Source organism: Corythoichthys intestinalis, chromosome 18 (assembly GCF_030265065.1).
Source record: "Corythoichthys intestinalis isolate RoL2023-P3 chromosome 18, ASM3026506v1, whole genome shotgun sequence".
NCBI lineage: Eukaryota > Metazoa > Chordata > Actinopteri > Syngnathiformes > Syngnathidae > Corythoichthys > Corythoichthys intestinalis.
In genome coordinates, this window is record NC_080412.1 from 19,180,317 (window position 1) to 19,200,794 (window position 20,478).

Here is a 20,478-nt window from a genome sequence, read left to right on the forward strand (position 1 = left end):
TTTAATAAATTAATTGCTGCCGACATTGGGATATTTTTGATAACCCTACATCAGTGCTTCTCAATTATTTTCTGCTACGCCCCCCCCAAGCAAGACGTATATGTTTCGCGCCCCCCCAAACTCTCTGCCGCCACTGTAAATAGTATTGTCTATTACTGTAGTATTGTATTATTACTATTATAAATACGCATCTGCCTAATATTGTGTCCTTTTTTTCTAATAAAGAAAAAAAGTAACATAGATCAACTTATAATAAAGTATAACTTTATTAACATTGTTTTGTTTGTAACAGAGAAGACTTGACGTGCATCAATTTGCCTGAATTTTAAAAAAAAAAGTCACATTCAAACTGTAAAAATACACTCAAGGTACATTTTTGACCATTTGATACAGAAAAATAAAATGTAATAAAATCAGTAAATAATAACAAATTCAAATTGATTACAAACATTCACTCATGAGGACAATATGCCAAAAAATTTGACCGAAAAAACAAAAATGAATAAAGGAAAAAAAGAGTGTCCTTGGGCAGAAGGACAGTTTTTATTTTTGCTGCTCACACTCAGTATTACCTCCTTTGCAATGGTGTGGAGTCATTTTGCAATGAGCATGCTAACAATGCTCACTGGTTTACTGATATAACACTGACAAAGTAGGACGATTGTTGGCAATATTCGGCACGTTTTCGCTGAAAAACAATCAAGCGGCTTATCAATGAGATTGGGGTCGAATGTCTTTAAGTGGCGTCTTAATTGATTTGGCTTCTGGCGGTCCGCTATAATTATTTTTAGACACAGTAAACAGTCTTTCCTCATCACCCACAGTATTAAAAGTCAAAGCTAAAAGGCAAACAGCACGAACAAAGCGCATTCTCGGCGGCCGAGGTAGAACCATAGGTGAGGGCGGTCGTTGTGACGATCCCAAGCCGAAAATGGCACTTATCGGGCGGCGGCGTGAGAACCGGACAAGACAGTGGGTCGCTGCGTGAGTGAGTCCGGTCGGAAAACGGCTTTCGAAAACGGCGGCGGTGTAGGCGCACTATCCTAGTCCCCTCACTATCCACTCGCGGGGGCCTGCGCTTGTCAGTGACGTTCCTTATTCTCGGTATATGAATATACAACTTTAGCATTTGTTAATAATACGCTCTGTGTGTAGTATCATCCATCGATTTTCCTTTTTAAATGAGCACTTTTAAGCGAACGCAAGAAGTAACAACAGGAACATTTTTAAACAGGCATTTTACGGGAGAGCATTTCGACTCTTCGGCCAATCACGGGAGAGCATTTCGACTCTTCGGCCAATCATATAGCGAGAGCGAGTGGATAGTGAGGGGAAGAGGATAGTGAACCTACAGCGGCGCACTGCTCTTCATATTTGTTTTCTGTGTAATGAGTGCTCTTCCTTAGTTCAAAAATACTGCACGCACTCTGAAAATGAGAGCGCCACTGCCACCCACTGAGTGGATGCGCAAGTACACTTTATTCCAGTACGGCAGAAAAAAAAAAAAAAGCATGTTCCCCGAGGTCACATGCGCCCCCCTGGCATCGCTCCTTCCTTAGTTCAAAAATACTGCACGCACTCTGAAAATGAGAGCGCCACTGCCACCCACTGAGTGGATGCGCAAGTACACTTTATTCCAGTACGGCAGAAAAAAAAAAAAAAAAAGCATGTTCCCCGAGGTCACATGCGCCCCCCCTGGCATCGCTCTGCTCCCCCCCCAGGGGGGCGCGCCCCACTATTTGAGAAGTACTGCCCTACATTAAGCCTAAACTAAAGACTCTGGATGAGTGTAACATATTATGTCTGTAACGTTCAATACAATTAGAAAACAATTTAATTAAAAAATATATATATATTAATATAAGGCATGGCCGATAATTTTTTGCAGATTCCGATAATTTGAAAATGACGTGATCGGACCCATCTCTAGTATATACTATATAATATATATATGTATATCCGAGGGAGCTAGTGTGTGCAGCACTGTGACTACTGTAATGCTGCCATCTGCTACATATGAAGCCCCATATATTTATAGCTTTTTTTTTGTTGGAGATGCCTCCTAAAATCCTCCCTCTGCAATGCTGACCCAACTGGAACATGTTGGGCTCATTCATTTTTACAATATACTACAAGAACATTTTTATAAGGATGCGTTGACAGCTCGAGATAAGAGGTGAAATAACTGTCAAAGAAGAGAACACACAAAATGTTGAACATTTATTGGATATGAGCCAAGAGGCGATGGTGCTATCAGTGGCACATGAGATACAAACAAGTTTTTGTACTTGAAAATCTCATTTGAAAAGATTTATTCACGTCATGGATGTGCCAGACGCATTTTGGTGGTTTAATGGTTTAAAAAAAAAAAAAAATCGGCCTCTTGAATGACTCTATTGCACTTCCTCTAATGATCTCTCAGTAACAATGTTTACTTTTGGAGTTTCACCTACGTAATTCGACTTAGCAAAGTCTGCACTGGAAAAATACAAAGTAATAATACAAAATACATATTTAGAAAAACAAATGTTTCTTGTTGTCGTGCGCTCACACAATCATACTCATGTGTCACTTCCTGCAGTACTGACTGTTTTCCTGATCGATTAATTGGGAAAAATTAATCATTGATTAACTCCTTGATGCCTGAATTTACATTTAACACACAATACAATACAAAAGTATTAGTCGAATACACTGGTACATGACAAATGAATAAAATATATATTTTTCAAATTAAATTGGAAAATCTTAAATAAAAAAAAAAACCTTAAGGGATATTAAACAGTATGAAATTAAAAAAAAAACAAACAAACACATTTTTAAAATATCTTTTTATCATGTAATTCATGTGTTTATTCGCCCACTCCCAGTCAAAATGTATTGGACGTCTAGCGTCGGCAATGAGAGCCAAATTATTTTTATCTACTTGGGTATTCCTCCAATGCTTTATATTTGTTCAAAGTAAATTCAGACATATGGGTTAAGTGCTTCAAGATGATAAATCAACAATCAATTTCACAAAATCGATCAATCTACAGTATCTTCATTCACCCTTACCGAGTGAGATTCCGTGTCAAAATGGCTGCTTGCTAAGTCTAACCGGCTACAGAGCGACACACGTGCGGAGCAAATGACACACAAGTCTCAAGCTGGCCGGCCGCCAGCCATCTCGCGTGGATTCAAAGTCATTTTGTTGACGTTACTTGACGGCGACCACGGCAGTGTTGCGTATAGACTCCATGACGGCGGCCAAGCGACTGCACAGGTCGTGAGCCTGGTTCACGTGCACCTTGGGCGGGTCTTTGAGGACCACCGTCTCGGCCGAGCAGTCCAGGACGCGAGGCAGGAACTCGCCAAGTTTCATCTGCAGCGAGTCTGCACGAGAGAGGAAGAGGGCTCGTAACGTTACATGATAGTATATGACTTCCATTTCTAGCAGCTTTCACTCCACTGCATTTCCTTCTGCTACAGTACATTTCTCCTATTTTTGTTTATTTATGTACAGTAAAATACAAGGAATGTTTCTTTGATAAAATACCTGAACCGCAAAGCACAAAGTGGAAGGATATTCCACTTTGTCCTGAACATGGCACGCAATGTACCCACGCATATTGCTGACAAGATAAAAGCACCCGTTTGCTGCTCACACATCTACAACTGCAGATTGTGACCAAAATCACTTCAAGAACAAATAAAGGGGTTCAATTTTCCAGAATATGTTTGTAATTATGGCAATGCTTTGAATATGGCTGCTTAGGTAGATGCTGGTCTCTTACCGTAAATTCAGATTACTTAAAAGTTTGAATTATGCTTACTTAACAAAAATTCAGTTTACTCAAAATGTTGAGTTCAATTTACTTAACAAAAGTTAAGTTTACTTAAGATATTGGCCTCTGCTTAACATAACTTCATCTTACTTAGTTTTCGGCGGTAACTTGGCTTTTGCATCAAAAATAGCTGATTTTTTTTTCTCACACAGTGTAAGACTAATAAATATTTGTGTCCAAAAGACTAAAACTAAAAGGGCTGCCAAAAATTACACTGAGAGTAATTTTTAGACTATTCTGGATCGTACCATCCATGTCCTGTCCAAGACAGCAACACCACTGGCTGCGGATGTTCTCCATGGTGTCGCGGTCCTCCTGCGACAGCGGCGTCTCACGGCTCATCAAATGTAGGCAGGGGATGACCACCTCATCCATGATGGCCACGCCTTCCTCCACCTTGCTCTCATCGCCGCTGGCGAAGAGCCGCGTGGCGCTTTCGTTCAGTGTCTGCGGTGAGGAAGGGTGTATTTTAGGGCCTCATATGCTCTGCAAAAGGAAGCCACGAAACCTCACTCACTGTGAGACACCTCCTCCTGTAAAGTGCAATAAGAGATGTGTCCACGCCACGCTTCTCCCCACTCCTAAGGAGGGCGGCGTTGGCGTCATAGGCGTGGGCCAGGTAGGTCAGAGCCTCACGTATCCTGCAAAGTAATTTTTTGAAAAAGAAAATGATGGTTTGTGAACATTGATCTGGAAAATGATCCGGTAACACTTACTTTCCGTGCTGGTAGTGCTCCAGTCCGGTCAGCAGGTAGACGAAGACGGTCCTGAATGTTCTGTAGTCATCATGCCACTGCTGTGGAATGTCCATTGACAAATAGATTTTAGCACAATTTGTAGGTACAAATCAAAATCTGTCAAAACCTTTGTTATTGCTAGGAGGGCTAAAAGTGAATTATCGTTTCAATACCATTCACCACTAATCCATATAGCCCTAACTGACAGACATGGACGTTCAATCCTTTTGGCCTTGGAGGGAACGATAACAAAAGCAGACGATAATTTTTGTAATTCATCATAATTACACATTTGTAAATATTTGTTTTGGAAAGCAATGATACATAATGTATTTACATAGTCATTCATAATATTCAATTTTTTATACTATGAATTTTTATTTATATTGAATGAAAAAAAAATATTATTTACATTATGAATACTGAATATTTTATCAATATTTATACTCTTAACCTTTCTCAGCTCATAGTTTTCAGTTCCACTGAATATTTCGAGTCCTACTGTAAAACCCACAGTTATATGACAGTAAATAATACATAACTTATAAATGAAACAATTAGTCAACTAACCACAAAAATAACCTGTGATTATGCGGCCACATTGGGCCGCACTGGGTGCTGGATTTCTTCCAACAGTGGTAGATGAAGTACTCACTTTTTTTTACTTGAGTAAAAGTACAGATACAGAGGCAAAAAATACTAATGAAAAAAGTACATCTCAGAAAACTTTACTCAAGTACAAAAGTACTTGCTTTAAAATTTACAAGTAAAAAGTTAAAGTATTTTCAGCCAATGCAAAAATATGATACATATTTACAAAGATCTGAGGCAATAATCAAAGAACAAGAAATTTGCTCAATTTTATTTAAAACTACAGAATAGAAAAAACAAGCAATAAAATTGACTGCACTGTAAACAGAACCTTAACAAGTTAAAAAAAAAAAAACTCCAAAACTTAGCTTTATGGCAGCTTGCAAGCAAGTATCAGATGCTTACCTCCATCTACTGTACAAGAGTGTGCAGCACCCATCTACTACAACGCATCTACTACCAGAGGTGGGTAGTAACACATTACATGTACTCCGTTACATTTGCTTGAGTAACTTTTTGAGAAAAATGTACTTCTAGGAGTAGTTTTACCAAAGCCATACTTTTTACTTTTACTTGAGTAGATTTGTGAAGAAAAAACGCTACTCTTAACCCGCTACTTTGGGCTACACAGGAGTCGTTAAATTTTTCCTCTTTATTCTATATATTATTATTATTTTTTTTTTTTTGCTAGCGATGACAAAAGTAGCTCTACTAATTTCACCAATGAGATGTCGCAACAATAATCACATGACTCCATTAAACCAATCAGATGCAAGCTTGCCGTTCTATGATCACGCCAGCTTGTTCAATCACGTGGCGTCTTTAAATCACCTTAAAAAATGAAGTATTTGACATAGAGTGCTGCCTTCAACATGACTCAAAAGCACGGAATTGAACCTTTCTCCCAGTTTTTATTTGGCACCGATTGACCATGGAAAACCAGAGATATGATCCTTTTAATTTCATAATAGTAACTATGAAGGAACTACACTGCAAAAAATGCCACTTCTAAAACGAGTAAAAAATTATTTGATTTCCTCAAAGATTTGCTTATAACAAATAAGAAAATCCTGCCAATGGAACAAGCAATTTTTGTCTTGCTAAGAATTCTTAAAATAAGACATCCATTCAGGATGAACTAGTAAAGTATAACTAGTTTCGAGATCTCGTTGAGCTAGTAAAATACGTCTTACTTGAGTCTTATGTCTTATTTAGTAAAGATGTCTTATTTTAAGAATTCTTACCAAGACAAAAATGGCTTGTTCCATTGGCAAAATGTTCTTGTCGTAAGCAAATCTTATCTCATTTTAAGTAATGTTTTACTCGTTTTAGAAGAGTCTTTTTTTCCCAGTGTACGGTATTCACTATCCAAACTACAAACTTATTTCTCCACTAGAGGGCACTCAAGCTCTTTGGACAAACAATGCTTAATGGAATTCAGTGATTTTTCTTTTTTTTTTGGTATTTCTTTGGCTTAATGAGGTTATGTAATGGACATTACAGTATCATTATAACTGTTCTGCCCCCTTTATTTGTCTGAACATTGTCATGTGTTTCACGGGTGCACTGCCCCTTTAAGAGAGTCAGGAAGTTTGTGCGCGGGAATGTGCGCCACTCTCTGTAGAAAAGAAAAGCAAATGGTACTGTGCGGATGTGTGTCATCACTTTAAGTTCTTACATTGGCATTCCCTGTAAGTATACAAACATTTATGTTAATATTTAAGAGGGATGTGCTGACTGAGAAGCACACTAATTTTTGTTGTGTATTTCAATGTTTCAGTTTTACACCTGCTATATAAATCGAGGTCCAAACCCATCCTGGCGTCTCTGACTTTTTGTGTGGAGGTGTTTAACTCGCTGGATAGCAGAAAGGCTCTGTGAATCCAGTATAATAACGACAGTTGATATACTGTAAATAAGTTTGTGCTGAGAGAAGTACAGCATTATTATAACAACAGCTCATATATATAAGTTTGTGCTGAGAGAAAAAAAATACCATTGTTTTAAATAAATAAATAAATAAATACAAACAAAAATAAGCAGTTACTCACAATGTTACTCATTAGTTGAGTATTCTTTTCACTGGATACTGTTTTTACTTTTACTTGAGTATATTTTGTCTACTTTACCCACCTCTGTCTACTACTAAAATGTAGCGAAGTCCGAATAAAAAGTATCACATCATATTTGTATTCAAGTAAAATACAGATACAGAAAAATGTACTTTAGTACAGTAAAAAAAAAAGTACTTTTACTTCATTACATTCTACCACTGCTTTCCAACAAAACAGGATGACACGTTCGCACCAATCTGGTGTCTTACAAGTGTAATCAATTAATTGTAGTCAAGTACTGCTGGTTTTAGCAGAAACCTCATTGCTTAAGCGGTCTGTGCTCGATCGGTAGGAACAAAAACCAGGACCCACAGTGGCCCTTGAGGACGGGACACCCCTGATCTAAATACTCGTTTCTGACAGCCAGAGACAGCCCTAATGTATTCATAAGCAGCATTGCCCAATTCCTATAATGTCATTTGGGGTTCACTGCAAACCTTCCCAGTCCAAACAAATTGGACGTTCATCTCAGGCAATTGCAACAAATGAGTTAAACATAACTATCTCCAGTAATTGACAGTACCAGGTACTCATCCATGTCCATGTCCTCCGGTTTGATGAGGCGCAGCTTAGCTCGGGCTTCCCTCATAATACTGATGGCTCTGCAAGACCAACATAAATTCTCAAATTTAGAAATTGTGCAGGAGTCACATGACACAAGGTGGCAGTATTTACTTTTTAGACAAAAAATTAAAAGGTGGCAATGCGGAAGTCTGATTTCACCTCTCATCAAAGCTGAGGTTGCGATCAGTGAACTGCTCGAGCAGCGTCCGCTCGATGACGCGTTTGGGCGCTTTGTTCTGGAAGAAGTAAACCAGGGCGTGCTGCAGTCGCGCGTCCTCCCTCGGCGTGGTCTCCTCCTGAGAAAGCTCGTACAAGCGCGAATATTCTTCGTGGAATGCCTGGTGGAGACATTTTGATTCAGTATCAAATTCAAGTTGATCCATTATGTAGTATGAATCAATATGAAAAAATAAATTCGACCTTGATGAGTCCGGCCTCGGGCCCCTCTGAGTCGAATGCTTGTCTGGCTTTTGCTATGGCGAGAATGATACCTTGCATGGCTGGTGTCAACATCATCTGTCATAAAGTTATTGTCAATCAAGTCCATTAAACTTATTTTTACAGGGAGTGGGCATGACTTTTGAATTCACTCACCTCTTCATTGTATCCATCAGCATCCGCCCTCACCATAATCTTGCCCACATTGGGAATCTCTACTTCGGACACCTCATTCTCAGCCTGCCGCCGTCTGGTGGGCACTTGCCGCTCCTCTATGTCCCGATCGGCTTCCTGCTGAGGAGGTTCCTCGGGGGACGCCTCGGCGTCACCTTGAACTTCTTCTACCACTTCTACTTCCTCCTCCTTCGCATTTGTGTCTCCTTTCTCCTCCACTGAGAGGTCTGATGGCAGCTGGTTGCTGTCGGACTCAACTTCAGGAGCAGCAGCCTAACAGGCGAGACAAACACGACCGTCAATCATTCAGTACTATGTAAAAGCATGGGAAGTGTAAGACATCTTGGGAATGTCATGTCACATGAGTCCCTCAACACATCAACATAATATTTGAAGTGTGTCCATGACACAAGTGTGCAGACTGGAATGTTGCGAGCAATGCACTGTAAATACACACATATTTCAATTAATCATCCACTGTCAACCCCACCTGACTTTGAGGGTCCTTCTCAGCCGCTGGGGTGTCGGAACACTCGTCGGGCTGAGGGGGGGCGCTGGTGGCGGGCTCGCCGTCATCTGCCTGGCACTCGGAACTCTGAGGCAGTAGTGGTTTTTCGGATTCTTTTCAAGGGGCAACGAAAGACAATTATCATTGGCTGCCATGAATGGCGCTAGACGTCCAATCCTTTTAGACTGAGAGGGTGGGCAGTGAATGAACAAATGTTTATTCGCTGCCTGTCCTCCCTATTGAAATGGATTGGAGGTTCACTAATGATGAACTCAGTTACAGTGGTATGAAAAAGTATCTGAACCTTTTGGAATTTCCCACATTTCTGCATATAATCACCATCAAATGTGATCTGATCTTTGTCAAGACAGATGAAAAAACAGTGTCTGCTTTAACTAAAATCACCCAAACATTTATAGGTTTCCATATTTTAATGAGGATAGTATGCAAACAATGACAGAAGGGGGAGAAATAAGCAAGTAATATATCACATTTAATATTTTGTGCCCACCCCTTTGGCAGCAATCACTTCAACCAGACGCTTTCTGTAGCTGCAGATTAGTCTGGCACATCGATCAGGACTAATCTTGGCCCAGTCTTCTCTACAAAACTGCCGTAGTTCAGTCAGTTCCTGGGATGTCTGGCATGAATTGCTGTCTTTAGGTCATGCTACAGCATCTCAATGGGGTTCAAGTCTGGACTTTGACTTGGCCACTTTGTTCTTCTAAAACCATTCTGAAGTTGATTTACTTCTGTGTTTTGTATCATTTTCTTGTTGCAGCATCTGTCCTCTTTTTAGCTTCAACTGTCTGGCAGACGGCCTCAGGTTCTCCAGCAAAACATCCTGATAAACTTTTGAATTCATTCTTTCATTAATGAATGCACGTTGTCCAGGCCCTGAGGTAGAAAACAGCCCCAAATCATGATGCTCCCTCCACCATGCTTCATGGTGGGAATGAGGTGTTGATGATGATGATGAAGTGCCTTTTTGCGAACATTAAACGAGCAACAATGTTTTTTTTTTTAGACAGCAGTGGCTTCCAAGGTGGAGTCCATTTATAATTTTTGATATTTTAATCATCATAGTATGCAAACAATGACAGAAGGGGGAAAATAAGTAAGTGAACCATCGCATTTAATAATTTGTGGCCTCCCCCTTTGGAAGCAACTTCATCTAGACACTTCCTGTAGCTGCAGATCAGTCTCGCACATCGATCAGGACTAATCTTGGCCCATTCTTCCCTACAAAACTGCTGTAGTTGAGTCAGATTCCTGGGATGTCTGGCATGAATGGCTGTCGTTAGGTCCCGCCACAGCATCTCAATGGGGTTTAAGTCGGGACTTTGACTTGGCCACTCCAGAACGTGTATTTTGTTCTTCTGAAACCATTCTTAAGTTGATTTACTTATGTGGTTTGGATCATTGTCTTATTCCAGCATCTGTCCTCGTTTTAGCTTCAAGTGTCTGACAGATGGCCTCAGGTTTTCCTGCAAAACATCCTGATAAACTTTTGAATTCATTCTTCCATTAATGATTGCAAGTTGTCCAGGCCCTGAGGTAGCAAAACAGCCCTAAATCATGATGCTCCCTCCACCGTGCTTCACGGTGGGGATGAGGTGTTGATGTGTGTCAGCTGTTCCATTTTTCCGCCACACATGACGTTGTGTGTTACTCCCAAACAACTCAACTTTGGTTTCATCAGTCGCCAAAATATTTTCCCAACACTTCTGTGGAGTGTCCAAGTGCCTTTTTGCGAATATTAAACGAGCAGCAATGTTTTTTTTAGACAGCAATGGCTTCCTCTGTGGAGTTCTTCCATGAACACCGTTCTTGGCCATAGTTTTACATGTACTTGATGTGTGCACAGACATATTGGACTGTGTCAGTGATTTTTGTAAGTCTTTAGCAGACACTCTAGGGTTCTTTTCTACCTCTCTGAGTATTCTGCACCGAATTCTTGGCGTCATCTTTGGTGGATGGCCACTCATTGGGAGAGAAGCAACAGTGCCAAACTCTCTCCATTTGTAGACAACTTCTCTGACTGTCGATTGATGAACATCCAGCCTTTTACGGATGGGTTTTTATCCTTTCCCGGCTTTATACAAATCAACAATCCTTGATCGCAGGTCTTCAGACAGCTCTTTTGACCGAGCCATGATGCACATCAGACAAAGTTTATCATCAAGACAATTCTTACCAGGTGTGTGTTTTATAGTGGGCAGGGCACTTTCAAACCTCTCATCAGTGATTGGGCACACACCTGACTTTAACTGTTTGGTAAAAATTGGTTTCAATTGCTCTTTAAGTCTCCTTCGGCAGAGAATTTACTTACTTATTTTTCACCCTTCTGTCATTGTTTGCATCCTTATTAAAATATGAAAACCTGTCAAATTCTGCTGCTGGTTAGATTTTGTTTTGTTACAGAGCCGGCTGTGTGGGCGTTCCTGACATCGCACCTGCTAAACAACATAAGTATATGACGCCGGCAATCCAAGACAACTGTGCCGAGATATTTGCTTTCTTATCACCATTCGACACTTGTACAGTACTGTTGAGGATCGTTGGATTTGCTAGTTTGTTCGTCAGCTGTTTTTTCGTTTGGTCATTCCTCTACCTTGTGCAGGTATTGAGTGTGGTTATTTTTGTCATCTTATTGGCTCGCTGCCCACCGCCTAGTTTTTAGTGTTATACGATCCCCATCGACCTCTTGTCACGGACTCCTTTTTTACTCTCCCTTTTTCTGTAATCGTGTGTTTTTGTTTTGGTTGTCTTTATAAACCATTGTACCATCCCCTCAGTTGTTGTCTGTTCTTGAGTCCAATCTTGTATTCCGCATTCGCGGACTGTAACAAAACCTATAAATGTTTGGGTGGTTTTAGTTAAAGCGGACACTGTTTTTACATCTGTGTGACTTTGACAAAAATCAGATCACATTTGATGGTGATTGCAGAAATTTGAGAAATTTCAAAAGGTTCAGATACTTTTTCATACCACTGTAAATTCAAAGTCAAAGAATGAAAAGAGCAGCATAATTGTACGTCGATCATCATCAATCAAACTAAACGACACAACACCCCCATATTACTCATAACACACCTTCTGGTGGCTCTTCGGAGTCTGGTTCAGGATCAATCTGTGCCTCAGCTTGCGGTTCTGAAGAATTAGCTCCCTGGACCGGCTCCTCAGTTTCATGTGACGTGGCCAGGTGACCGTCGTGGTCCGCGCCGGCGTCACAGGTCTCGACGGTGGAGAGCGTGGCCTCGCCCTGTGGCGTTGCTGCAGCGGCCGCCGCCTGGCAGAGCTGCTCCTCCCACTCGCTGAGCTCCTGCTGGAACCAGCAGTTGTCTTGTTGCACGTAGCGTCTCAGAACGGGTGGTAGCGAGTCCATGCCGTGCAGAACCTGCCCTGTTTCATCATCTGTGTGTTCTGAAGGGAAAAGCAGCAATTATTAGTTTAAAATATTGTTGGTTTTTGAAATGATAAGTAAGAATGATTACCGTATTGGCCTGAATATAAGACGGTGTTTTTTGCATTGAAATAAGCCTGAAAAAGAGGGGGTCGTCTTATATTCGTGGTCTAGACAGTATACCCATTCACGACGCTAGATGGCGCCAGATATCATTGAAGCAATGTTCTGTCACGATAGATCTCAGCTACTCTCATTATTTTATTGCAATGTTTTTCCTTATTCAGATTTGTTTCAAGACTACAGTTACAGTTAGACTTGACTTTGATGGCTAATGCAGTTATTGCAATTTTCTTGTTTTATCACAATAGATTGGTTTATTTACATTTCAAAAACCAGAAGCCATTCATTTACGAATGTGATTGCACTTTAGTTTACATACTTAAATGTTCAGATATTAAGATTTGAATGAGGCAAAATAACATGCTTTTTCTCTCAAATATATTGTTATAATCATTTGTTTCAGATGTACTGTAGTTATTTTCTGTATAAAAATTAGTTCGGTGTTCAAAAAGTCCTTTTTTCAAACTTGAGTCTTGAAAAAGAGGGGGTCGTCTTATAATCAGTGCCGTCTTATATTCGGGCCAATACGGTAATATGCCCTTTGACTATAGTCCAATATACTGTATTTGTTATTTATTTCACTGGAATTTTAAGCTAACATTCCATTCCCTTTTACAACCCCAAAAAAAGAAGATACCAGTAATAAGGTGGGGTAGCCTGTCATCAATGTACATGAGACAGTAGGCGCTGGCATTGGTCATGCCACCAAAAGAGTCCCGCTCCAGCTCCTCCCACGAAGACTCTGTGATAGTGATGTCATTGTACTTCATCCAGCGCTGGTTGGCATGGTCATAAATGTATGCCCAGTAGTGGCCTGCTGACGCTTGACCTTCGTGGACCAGCACCGCATGGAGTCTGTAGGGCACCTAAATAAAGGGAAGAACCCGAGTTGAACGACAACAAAATTGAAAGATAAATTTGACACAAAATAAAAAATACAAACAAATAATGTAATTGAAATATAACATTTGTAGTAACTAGGGTATTGCCGTTCACAAGAATAAAGTTGCAATTTTGTAATGGGCTATGTTGTAATCCTACGAGAGTAAAGTACAAATATTACATTTTTTTAAAACATGAAAGCGCGTATTTCTTACTTTTAATGAAAAAAGTCAAAATGTTAGGAGGAAAAATGTCATTTTGAAAGTTGACGGTCATCATGGAATTAAATTCAAATAGTTTGAGAATAAATTCACTGTGCATGAGTGCTTAGCTTCACAGTTCTGAGATCAAGTGTTTGTGTTCCTTGGGTTTTCTCTGGGTACTCCAGCTTCCACATCCTAAAAACATGCATGGTAGGCTGAATGAAATCTCCAAATTATCCATAGGCGCAAGTATGAGCATTAATGGCTGTTTGTCCCCTCGTGCCATTGGGATTGCCTGACAACCGATTCATACTAGTCAGCTGAATTAGACTCCAGCACTACCGGAACCCTGAAAGATGAATAAATGAACTAACATCAAGTTGAAATTTTACCTAAATGTTGGAACAGTACGAGAACTAAGTGAAAAAGTTACAAGAAGAAGTTAGAATAATAGGGGGGGTTCAACGAGAGGAACACTCTTGTAAAAATACCGTAATTTAAGAAAAAATATTTCCATTTGTTGCCAATATTTTTTGTAGTTAATTCAGTATGCGTTAAACAAAATAATGGTAATGATTAACCAAAGGTTAAAATTGAATTAAACTATAGGGAGAAAATGGTTGTCCTTGCTGTTGTTGTTACTGCAGACATCATTTGATTTTTTTTTCCCCGCATAAAAATCAATAGTAAGTAGTAAGCAATTTGAGCCTTGCACAAAATACAGAGAGCTGCATGACCCAAGATTCATGCAAACATTACCTGGCAGAGACTGTCGTCTGAGTACACGCCCTCCAGTGTCTGACTGAGTCTGTCAATGTTGGCCTTTAGCTCTGTGGTGGCGCAACAACACGAAGACGGAAGAAGTAAATCCAAATGACAAATGACAATAAGCACAACCTGATTCCTCTGAGCAAAAATATTCGACGCGTACCATTGATGTCATTCTCCACTTCGGTCCTCCATCGCTGAAGGCAGCCCTTGACAAAGTGCAGCTCCTCCTCGGTGATGCTGTGTGGGGCCGGGTGAGGCGGACGCTCGGCGGGGTGTCGGCACTGGGTGAAAGGCTTGTATATGGGGGTACGTTGACAGCTGGACACAAGGCCGTCCTCCTCCTCCGTACCTGCTGGATCACTGATGAGGAGAAAGAGTGGGTACCTTCGGATTTGATTTGTGATACAAGGCTCATGATAACGATAACCTCACCATATGGTGTTACAACAATTATCGATACACGGGTCAGGAAATGAATCGACAATATTCTACAGTACAACTATTAAAGCGTAAAACAAGCTGGAGAGCAACATGCTTGTAAATTAAAGTGTCTTTCTAAACTCATTGCCTGATATTGACAACAATAGACGACCAATTCATTGTAACTGGGTGGACCGTCTTTGAATGCTTGTTTTCGTGACATTGATGATTCTAGACGTCCAATTCATTTTGACTGGGAGTGGCGAATGAAGTTTCGTTATGGAGTCTAGTGCAGTGCTTCTCAATTATTTTCTGTTACGCTTGGTTAGGTTATTTTTAGGGCCATCAAACTATTACATTTTTTAATTGAGTTAATCACAGCTTAAAATTTAATTAATCGCAATTCAAACCATCTCTAAAATATGCCCTATTTTTCTGTAAATTATTGTTGGAATGGAAAGATAAGTAAAGTAGTGATTGAAAATACACCACAAGGTGTCAATGGCGAGTTTTAAATTAATTAGAGATCTAGCCAAGGCAAAGTCTGAGTAGGTTTTATGTGTATTTTGCATAGCTATTTTGATTGGGAATGCCACTTCTCTTTGCATTGAGTGCTTTTCTTTTTGTGAACATTATTTTTTTTGAGAGATAGGAATATTATTTTTATTGTGCTTTCATTAAAGGATACTGTAGCGACTTAACTGTTTTGCCCAAATGCATAATGGAAAGTTGGGCAACCATGACTGTCAGTGGTGGCTGCAAATGGTATTCAGTATGTTCTGCGTTGTGTTCAAATAAGCGTGTTAAGAAAAAGATTATTCCCTGATTTGCCCAAATGCATGCTGGGAAGTTGGGCAACCATGACTATCAGTAGTGGCTGCAAATGGTAGACAATATGTTCTGTGTTGTGCTCAATTAAGCGTGTTAAGAAAAAGATCATTCCCTGCTTTGCCCAAATGCATGCTGGGAAGTTGGGCAACCATGACTGTCAGTAGTGGCTGCAAATGGTATACAATACAGTGCCTTGCAAAAGTATTCGGCCCCCTATAACCTTGCAACCTTTCGCCACATTTCAGGCTTCAAACATAAAGATATAAAATTTTAATTTTTTGTCAAGAATCAACAACAAGTGGGACACAATCGTGAAGTGTAACAAAATTTATTGGATAATTTAAACTTTTTTAACAAATAAAAAACTGAAAAGTGGGGCGTGCAATATTATTCGGCCCCCTTGCGTTAATACTTTGTAGGGCCACCTTTTGCTCCAATTACAGCTGCAAGTCGCTTGGGGTATGTTTCTATCAGTTTTGCACATCGAGAGACTGACATTCTTGCCCATTCTTCCTTGCAAAACAGCTCGAGCTCAGTGAGGTTGGATGGAGAGTGTTTGTGAACAGCAATCTTCAGCTCTTTCCACAGATTCTCGATTGGATTCAGGTCTAGACTTTGACTTGGCCATTCTAACACCTGGATACGTTTATTTTTGAACCATTCCACTGTAGATTTGGCTTTATGTTTTGGATCATTGTCCTGTTGGAAGATAAATCTCCGTCCCAGTCTCAGGTCTTGTGCAGATACCAACAGGTTTTCTTCCAGAATGTTCCTTTATTTGGCTGCATCCATCTTCCCGTCAATTTTAACCATCTTCCCTGTCCCTGCTGAAGAAAAGCAGGCCCAAACCATGATGTTGCCACCACCATGTTTGACAGTGGGGATGGTGTGTTCAGGGTGATGAGCTGTGTTGCTTTTACGCCAAACATATCGTTTTGCATTGTGGCCAAAAAGTTCAATTTTGGTTTCATCTGACCAGAGCACCTTCTTCCACATGTTTGGTGTGTCTCCCAGGTGGCTTGTGGCAAACTTTAAACGAGACTTTTTATGGATATCTTTGAGAAATGGCTTTCTTCTTGCCACTCTTCCATAAAGGCCAGATTTGTGCAGTGTAAGACTGATTGTTGTCCTATGGACAGACTCTCCCACCTCAGCTGTAGATCTCTGCAGTTCATTCAGAGTGATCATGGGCCTCTTGACTGCATCTCTGATCAGTTTTCTCCTTGTTTGAGAAGAAAGTTTGGAAGGACGGCCGGGTCTTGGTAGATTTGCAGTGGTCTGATGCTCCTTCCATTTCAATATGATGGCTTGCACAGTGCTCCTTGAGATGTTTAAAGCTTGGGAAATCTTTTTGTATCCAAATCCGGCTTTAAACTTCTCCGCAACAGTATCTCGGAACTGCCTGGTGTGTTCCTTGGTTTTCATAATGCTCTCTGCACTTTAAACAGAACCCTGAGACTATCACAGAGCAGGTGCATTTATACGGAGACTTGATTACACACAGTTGGATTTTATTTATCATCATCGGTCATTTAGGACAACATTGGATCATCCAGAGATCCTCACTGAACTTCTGGAGTGAGTTTGCTGCACTGAAAGTAAAGGGGCCGAATAATATTGCACGCCCCACTTTTCAGTTTTTTATTTGTTAAAAAAGTTTAAATTATCCAATAAATGTTGTTCCACTTCACGATTGTGTCCCACTTGTTGTTGATTCTTGACAAAAAAATTACATTTCATATCTTTATGTTTGAAGCCTGAAATGTGGCGAAAGGTTGCAAGATTCAAGGGGGCCGAATACTTTTGCAAGGCACTGTATGTTCTGTGTTGTGTTCAATTAAGCGTGTTAAAAAAAAAATCGTCTCCTGCTCTGGCCAAATGCATAATGGGAAGTTGGGCAACCATGACTGTTAGTAGTGGCTGTAAATAGTATACAATATGTTCTGCGTCGTGTTCAATTATGCGTCAATGAATGCCTGTGTCCACTCGCATTTCTCTGCCTTTACGCTCCAAATTTGCTAAAACCACGTCATTGTAAACTGTTTGAGGCAACGCATGAACGGGTCATTCCGTGCATGCGTTAATTGCGTCAAATATTTTAACGTGATTGATTTAAAAAATTAATTACCGCCCATTAAAGCGATAAATTTGACAGCCCTAGTTATTTTGCACTGACCATTTTGGTATGCTACCTTATATGATGCCAACAGTATTCGCTGGTTTACTAATGTGACACTGACAAAGCGGAACAATTGTTGGCAGTATTCGGCATGATTTCGCTGAAGAAAAATCGAGCAGCTTATCAATGTGATTGGGGTCTAATGTCTTTAAGTGACATCTTAATTGATTTGGCTTCCTGCTGTCTGCTGCAAACATTTTTAGACAGCGTAAACACTGGTCTTTCCTCTTATCCCACTGTATTAAAAGTCAAAGTCAAACGCTACATACGCTTTGTCATATTTCCTCGTCTTAGCTCTTCATATCTCCAGTGTTCTTTGCTGTGTGCATTTGTTTGGTTAAAAAATACTGCGCACTCTGAAAACGAGAGCGCCACTGCCACCCACTGAGTGGATGTGCAATTACACTTTATTGTAGTATGGCAAAACGTGTATAATGGTCACATGCGCTACACCCAGCATTGCTCTGCGCCCCCTATTTGGGAAGTACTGGTCTAGTGGAATATTTTGGTGGCATATCAATAACCTACTGGCTATTGGGATACAAAGTATCATTCATTTCTAATAGATTTTTATTTAAGATCTCGCCAAACTCACCCGTCCTCTTGACTGGCGGTTTCGCTGAGCTGGTGGCAAGGAGGAGTTGGTGAAGAAGAAACCGGTTGGGCATCTTCAGTGGTGAAAGCTGCAGAGGGCTTTGTGGTGGCGAACTCCAAGACAAACTGCAGCATGTCAGCTAGAGGGTACTTGCTGGGTCCTGACCCGTAGTTTTTATAACTGGAGAGCACACAAGTTTATTGTTTCTATTGTACAAAGTAGAGATTTGGACAGCAGGCTTTTTTCTGTACCATTCCAGTTTTTGTTGAAGAGATGCAAGCTGTTCCTTCATTTTTTTCACTTCTCCTCTTCTCTCATGTGTACACGTCAGGTTTTTGTGAAGGTACCTGGAAACAAATGTGACCATAAATAGAAGGAACACATTATTTAATCCGAGTACTTCTTGTCATTTAGAATAAATAACTTAACCTCATAAACAACTGGCTTCCACATATGACATGGGTTGACATTTTGGACCAATTTTGGGTCACAATTATGTTTATATTATCATTATTTATTAAAGTGATAATCATTATTGTATTTTTAATACTTTATTTTTTCAGAATATAAGGCACACCATCGATGAATTAGTTACTTTTCATGCATAAGGTGCATCAATGCACAAGCATTTGTCGTCTGTTCTTTATTTTTTGAACATTGTAATTATTGTTTGTTGTTGTTGTTTTTTTAAAAATAAATTTATTCACTATTTTTGTTATTGTTTTATGAATGATGAATGTGTGTCTTGAGCAGTTTACTGAAGCAGTATAATACAGTTATGCGCAGGATTATAAAGTACACCTTCAATATTTGGGAAATGTACAATATTTAATTGTATCTAAAATATTTAAAATGTGACTTAAAGTGTCAAAAATTTGGTAATAAAATATATTTTTTGGAAAAGGCAAAGAAATACACTCTGGTTGTGAACCCCAACAACATCCTAAAGTTGATGTTTTGTTTTTTTTGTTTTTTTTTAAATTTCATAGTAAACTCATTGGCTGTCACTGACAAATTGGACATCCTATTGATTTAAACTGGGAGGAGGTTTCAGTGGCACTGATGGTGCTAGACGTCCAATCCATTTTGACTGGGAGGGGTGAATGAATGAGTTCATTGACTGCTCTATAAATGGTTAAAGACTAAACAACCCAAATTCGGATGACATATTGAACACTCTCATGCTAAATGTTCAGTGACATAGTAATATATATATTTTGAATTTGTCCAGTCCAACAATGTCAGCTCATTTTCTTAGTTACTATGCTGTTACACATTAAAACCAATAGGTGGCGGTGTGAACTAAAAAATGAGGAGTGAGGAGAGTTGTTTGGATGAAGGAATGATTAAATGGAGGAAACCTGGAAGACTAAAATGTGATGGAGTATTTCAATGTAAACTATACTAGGCAAATAATTGTGGTTGAGACCAATTTTTTTCCTCTTAATGTCAAGTGGTCACCTGTCCATATAGATGATTTGCGGAAACTCCAGTTTCTTGTGTATCTTCTCAGGCCGCCCAAGCTGTGTGTTGAACTCAAATCGGGAAAGCTCAAATGTCAAAACTGGTGGCAACCTTTTGAACCATCTCTGTAACAACATCAACAAAAAAGCTACTAATTTTCCAATAAAATTACATGCAATAAAATTCTAACTAGGGAAGTCCCCGATTCCATCTCAAGATCGGAAATCGGGCCCGATTGCGTCATTTTAAGAACATCAGAATCAAGTGAAAAAGATTGGGTTTTAAGACTTTTTTAAAGTACTACAAAGCAACAAAATAATCAAGATATACAAGGATTATATTAATAATAATGCAATGGATTTATATAGCGCTTTTATATCATCAAATGGAGCAAAAATTATGTTTTGTACTACGCAACATTACAACACCACCAAAAACAGCAGAGGCGGGGGGAAAAAAACGCCGCCATTAGGAAAACAACATGCAAGCTGAAACAGGAAGATAGTCTTAAAATAGCATCATGCAGGTTTGATAATGTCTAAACTTGTAGTATGGAAATATTTTACAGTGGTAGGAAAAAGTATCTGAACCTTTTGGAATTTCTCACATTTCTGCATAAAATCACCATCAAATGTAATCGGATCTCTGTCA

General features: G+C 39.7%; 1 protein-coding gene across 2 annotated transcripts in view; it reads right to left on the bottom strand.

Moving 5' to 3' along the window:
- Positions 1 to 2,230: 2,230 nt before the first annotated feature.
- usp28 (ubiquitin specific peptidase 28) overlaps positions 2,231 to 20,478 on the bottom strand; it is a 31,294-nt gene continuing 13,046 nt past the window's right edge. For both annotated transcript variants that reach the window (XM_057820441.1, XM_057820442.1), the window contains exons 11-26: positions 19,825 to 19,952; positions 18,615 to 18,710; positions 18,364 to 18,543; positions 14,499 to 14,698; positions 14,327 to 14,397; positions 13,120 to 13,348; positions 12,050 to 12,379; positions 8,936 to 9,066; positions 8,428 to 8,718; positions 8,254 to 8,349; positions 7,993 to 8,171; positions 7,793 to 7,871; positions 4,544 to 4,623; positions 4,345 to 4,468; positions 4,076 to 4,274; positions 2,231 to 3,375 (exon numbers count right to left, since the gene is read on the bottom strand). In XM_057820441.1, coding sequence (XP_057676424.1) covers positions 3,200 to 3,375; positions 4,076 to 4,274; positions 4,345 to 4,468; positions 4,544 to 4,623; positions 7,793 to 7,871; positions 7,993 to 8,171; positions 8,254 to 8,349; positions 8,428 to 8,718; positions 8,936 to 9,066; positions 12,050 to 12,379; positions 13,120 to 13,348; positions 14,327 to 14,397; positions 14,499 to 14,698; positions 18,364 to 18,543; positions 18,615 to 18,710; positions 19,825 to 19,952 — 2,589 coding nt within the window. In that variant the 3' untranslated portion in view covers positions 2,231 to 3,199. The remainder of the gene's footprint in view (positions 3,376 to 4,075; positions 4,275 to 4,344; positions 4,469 to 4,543; positions 4,624 to 7,792; positions 7,872 to 7,992; positions 8,172 to 8,253; positions 8,350 to 8,427; positions 8,719 to 8,935; positions 9,067 to 12,049; positions 12,380 to 13,119; positions 13,349 to 14,326; positions 14,398 to 14,498; positions 14,699 to 18,363; positions 18,544 to 18,614; positions 18,711 to 19,824; positions 19,953 to 20,478) is intronic.